The sequence below is a fragment of the Fukomys damarensis genome, unplaced genomic scaffold (genome assembly GCF_012274545.1).
Source record: "Fukomys damarensis isolate Sample0158 unplaced genomic scaffold, DMR_v1.0_HiC HiC_scaffold_27, whole genome shotgun sequence".
Lineage (NCBI taxonomy): Eukaryota > Metazoa > Chordata > Mammalia > Rodentia > Bathyergidae > Fukomys > Fukomys damarensis.
Genome location: NW_022900939.1, coordinates 47,578,979 through 47,584,464, shown reverse-complemented (window position 1 = coordinate 47,584,464; position 5,486 = coordinate 47,578,979). Strand labels below are relative to the sequence as shown.

The window sequence follows — 5,486 nt, the reverse complement described above, 5'->3', positions numbered from 1 at the left end:
TTACTTTAATATTCTTTTTTTTTTTTTTTTGGTACCAGGGATCCAACTCGGGTCCTTGCGCTTGCAAGGCAGGTGGGAGAACCACTGAGCTAAATCCCCAGCTACTTTAATATTCATAATCTATTTCAAGTGTTGCTTCTGATATAATCCAGGATACATATACACTTCCTTTCAAGTTGTATAAAGTAACATATCAAAGAAGGTTTATTATTTGTTTATCAAAGCTAAGGCAGGACAGTTTAAGAAACTTCAAACAAATCATTACTGATTCCAAAGTTTTTGGGAGTATTTGGTATTCAACTATCATCATTCTACTTATGAAGATAGAATAATCCCAAATAGCAGAGTTGGCAGACTATGTAATTCTAGCACTCTGGGAAGCTGAGACAAGAAGATCTCAAGTTCCAACTGAGATGGGCAACATAGAAAGACCCTCTCTCAAAATAATAAAAAAGGGTTGGGAACACAGCTTAGTGCAAAAGCCTTTGGTTCATTTCCTCAAGAAAGGCTCAATTATACCTAAATTTCCTTTTAAAATTTCCTATAAATGTACTGGAAAGAAAGTTAACCCAAATGATTCAGCCTCCTAAAATTGACTAAATTCATTTGAGCCAACAGGTAGTAGGCATTGGGGCTGGGGAGACAAAGACCAAAAAAGCAAAGCAAAAAAGTGCTATAATCCATAAGCCAGAATTTCAAGCAACACAAGTAATATATGGACAAATAAATAAACTTACAGAAGTATATTGATACAGATTAAGTTTTTCAGAGATGCGAGTCACAGAAGGTTTCACAGATTTCAGTACTGTCAGGCTTTATGGCAGAGGGGCAAATGGCACAAGAAAGCATTCCAGGCTTAGTGTAAAAAGCAAAAAATAATCTGGGGACTTCTCAAGAATGAAGTACAAGTCAGCAAGAAATGAGAGTAGGAACACAAAGAAACACAACCTCAAAGCCCTGGGAATGTGATGCTAAATCATCTGAATTTCTCAAACAAGAGAAAGTTTCTTAAAATTGTAACTAAGGAACTGAATTGGCAGTGCAAAAGATAAAATAATGTTTGTATTGCATTTAGTTTTTCAAAGAAAAACAAAGCAAGGAAGTCAGCTGAGTAGAGAACAAGAGGTTCTAAAGGTTAAGGAAAGAGAGGGCATGAAATAGCTTTTCTGGAAAATGGCAGAGACCTGAATAGACAGGGTATGTGGACAGTGTCTGGCTGCACTGAGTATGCTTCAAGTGGAGTGATCATAACCTCCACGTTCAGAGTGGTTCTGTCTGACACTCTCTAATGAGGTACAGGTGCTCAGAAGCACACTGGAGATAGTGGGATTTAACTGGGTCAGACATTCTACAGAGCAAGTACTAGGCAGGGAATTCAGGGGAGGGAGTTACAGAGGTTTGCAAGCAAACCTTTACAGGACTAGAAAAAGGAAGCTGATCAAAAGAAGTAAAGGTATGTCGAGTCATAGTAAAAGGAGCAGTTGGCAGTGTCAGCGGACCCACGTTCTCAGTGTGTTCAAGGACAGTTACATGAACATGGCTAATAAAGTCAGCAAGCTGGGATCAGAGTGGTCAGAAAGGGGGAAACTTTACAGAGGGTTGGATTTTAAGAGATTGTAAAAAGATATTGGCTTTAGGAAGGAAAAGGAAATGGGTAAAGGGCTGAATCTTGAAACAGCAATCGTGGATTGGGTACAGTTCAGTGTGTGCCTAGAGTGTGTGTGCCTAGTTCTGGGTTCAATCACCAGCACCACATTAAAAGAAGGAAAAAAGAAAATAAGTCAAATTACAATGTTATCAGATGCCACAGTATTAAACATTTGCTGATAAGTCTCAAATACTTACTTGGCATCAATAGGATGAAATGCTCACGATACCAAATCAAGCTTTCAATTATTTTGTTCTGTCATTTCAATCACCACTGGCAGTGAGTTGATGAAGTATGACAATGTTTGTTTTTGTGGTGCTAGGGGCTGAATCCAAGGCCTTCACACAGAGCCATATCTTCAGGCCATTTTTTAAAATTTTTATTTTAAGACAGGATCTCATTAAATTGCTAAAATACCCAGGCTAGGGTTACACTTCAAATCCTCCTGCCTCAGATTTCCAGAGATTATAGGTGTGTGCCACATCTGGCTGAAAATTAAAATTTAAATTTCAAAAGAAAAATGTTTGTAGGAAAATTTTAAAGGAAATTTAGGTTTAATTGAGCCTTTCTGCCCGGGATTTAGCTCAGTGGTTCTACCACCTGCCTCGCAGGCACAAGGACCAGAGTTTGATCCCTGGTACCAAAAACAAAAACAAAAAAACAAAACAAAACAAAATTAGTAGTTGAGCCTTTCTTGAGGAACTGAAGCTCACCTTTTAGGATATTAAACTATAACTGTGGTCCTTCCTCTCACACGTACCTTACCTTGAAGTTCTAAGCAGTGAAAAGGCTGTATCGTGGGGATTCCATGTGTTGCAACAAAAATGCCTTTTCTTTTCTTATCTGAGTTTCCACTCTGACAACAGAGTCATTGCCTTGGGATCAGAGTAGGCATTTAACCTACTGATTCAGTCTGAGATTGCCTGTATAGGTCATATAATTTTAGAACAGAAACAAAATGTCTATAGTACAAAGTGTCATTCACTAATGCATTGGGGTTAAAAATACTTTTAAATTGTTTTAACCATTTAAAAAATTCTACTATTGTTGTGCTGAGGCTCAAACTAAGGCTGAGCCTTATGAATGCTAGGCAAACATTCCACCACTGAGCTACAACTGCAGCCTTATTTTAACTTTTCTTAAAGAGAAACCCTTATATGGGAAACAAAGAAAGGAGAGTTCTTTCTCTAAGCAAAGGAAAACACCCCAAATAATTTAAAAAATAAGCAAATAAAGCTCACATTTTACCTCGGTAATAGGCCTTTGTTATAGCATCAAATTCCTCTTGACCTGCAGTATCCCATAACATTAATCTAATATCTTCATCATTAACTCTGAAAGAAGAGATAAATTTTTTTAATTTGTAGAAGTATTTTTATAGTAAAGCTTTGTGTATCTTTTTATTTTTCAAATACAAATATACTAAAACTACACTGTCAGTTTCTGAAAAACTCTAGGTGATTCTTTTTATATGCTGATAATATTCTCAGCAGTGAAAGTAAAGTTGTAGCTTTACAGTGTTTTCCTTCAACAACAGTTACAGGCAGCAGTGGCTCTAACACTAGCAGTCCTGGGAAAAGGGAATTCCCCAAGGCCAGGGCTTACACTCCCCTCACCGCACCATTACAACAATGGGCGCTGGTGCCTAGTGACAGAACAAAGACTGCTGGAAGCAACAGCCTGCCTGCTTGATTGTCCTGTTGTCACACAGTTGACTCTCATTGTGGGCAGCAGTTATATTCAATCATGTCTTCATCGTTTTTATTCTTCAAGCTCTGGATCAAACCTAGGGTTCTGCACATGCTAAGAAAGAGCTGAGCTCTATCCCGCTCTACACTGTCACAATGAACACTGAATTAGCAGATACTGACCCACACTAAATGCAGGGTTGTATTTTCATCAAGTGATCAATATATAACCTTGCTTTATGTATGTTTCTATCTAAAGGCACCGTATTATATAATTAATTCATTAACACTGGAATCATGCCCAAGAGCTCCAGAGACCTGTAATGTGGGTCTGAGAAAAGCGTATTTAGTACAGGTATTTTCTCCACAAGACACACCACATCCTTCTTGCACTTAGGGGCATGAGAAAGTATTTCAGCACTATCCTTGGGGGCCATTTTAAACAGCAATATCACCCGAAAAGCACAAAAGGTGGAAATGTGGCACTACAGATGATATAAAAAGAGTATGTGTTTACTGTATGACACCTGAAACGAGAAAGAAGAGTATATCCTGCATGACCTCTGCTGGGAAAGTGCATGTCGGACAATTCACATTTCTTTGTTGCTCTGTACCTGTCTAGAAATGACCATAAAAGGACTATAAACACTGAAATTGGGGTTACAAATAAATTTTATCAAGTAGATGAATTTGCAATTAACTGAAGATTAATGAAGATCAATGATATACTAAAGTATTAATTTGGTTTCAAGTATTAAGTACAAAAAACAAACATCACCAAGAATTAAAATGAGTTCTCTTTGCACCTGCCTGGCAAGCACAAGGTCCTGAGTTCAATTCCCGTACCAAAAAAAAAAGGAGTTCTCTTAAAATACATTCTAAGAAAGGAAGCAAATATGGAAGCACACAAAGGGGAGGTATTAGATTAGAAATTAATATTTAAAACAATGAATACAATCATATTTGCTTGATGTTACTATCTGAGCCATTAAGTCAGATTTGTTTAATGTTTATTTCTGTAATACATTTTAGTTTGTCTCTTATAATCTTAAAATCTTGAAAGAACTCAAGAGTAATGACACAAATGTTACTCTGACATGATATAGAATCTAATTGGATTTCCTGAAATAAGATTTCCTTTTTATTAGTAAATTTAATCCTTCCAAATATGTTTTCTCTTATTTCTTTAGAATAAATGCAAATTATTAATTTTCTAACTTTTATGCATTCTTTTCCAATGTTAAAAAGAGAAGAGACATTCTAAACAAAAGCCTACACTATAGGTGATGAAGACTTTGAGATACAACTTTCCTTCTAAATAATACAGCAGACGGCAATCTCATTGGAGTCAAGCATCAGTTTATGTTTAGGACACACTAAGGTTTAACAAAGCACATGTAAGAGGGGGAAAAAAGGTTAGAAGAAAAATAAAAATATTTAATAAAAGGGAAAAAAAGATGAACAAAAAGAATAAAGCTATATATGCTAAAGTATAACTGAAAACCACCACCAACAGTCCATTAAGCACCACCACTAGTTGCCTAACTTTGTAATTAATAATTACAAGTACTGTTATTACAAAGAAAGTCTTAGGCATAGTTCATAAATCAAAAGGAATCAAAGAGCCAAGTACATACTGTATTTGTTGCTCCAAAAAATCAACTCCAATGGTTTTCTTGTAGTCTTTTGTAAAAATGCCTTTGCAGTACCTCTGAATCATACTTGATTTTCCAACTGCTCCATTCCCTACAACCACCATCTTAATAGCTACTTCCATATCTTCCTCCAACATTTTTGAAGTAGAAATGGTTTCTTTATCAACTCAAATTCCTGGTAACTGGATCTTCTCTCAGATCTGTAATTTAAGATGAAATTATTTTTCCATAATAAAAAAATTGTATAAATACAATTGTTTTATCAAGAAATAGTTATACTGCATTTCACTGCAAGAATTTATTTCTAAGACTGAGGCTCTGGCTCCACCTCTTTCAGACAACATAAATTATTTGAAAGGTGAAATGATTTATTTTTGTTTCGTTTTTGTTTTTGTTGTACCGGAGAGAACTCTGGATTTGATTTTCCAACTGCTCCATTCCCTACAACCACCATCTTAATAGCTACTTCCATATCTTCCTCCAACATTTTTGAAG

The 5,486-nt window shown here is 36.0% G+C and overlaps 1 protein-coding gene across 1 annotated transcript in view; it reads right to left on the bottom strand.

Moving 5' to 3' along the window:
* Positions 1–5,218, bottom strand: part of Rab23 (RAB23, member RAS oncogene family) — a 19,939-nt gene extending 14,721 nt beyond the window's left edge. Inside the window, exons 1-2 of the mRNA XM_010617887.2 lie at positions 4,974–5,218; positions 2,897–2,982 (exon numbers count right to left, since the gene is read on the bottom strand). Of these exons, the coding sequence (XP_010616189.1) occupies positions 2,897–2,982; positions 4,974–5,128 (241 nt within the window). The 5' untranslated portion in view covers positions 5,129–5,218. The remainder of the gene's footprint in view (positions 1–2,896; positions 2,983–4,973) is intronic.
* Positions 5,219–5,486: the final 268 nt, after the last annotated feature.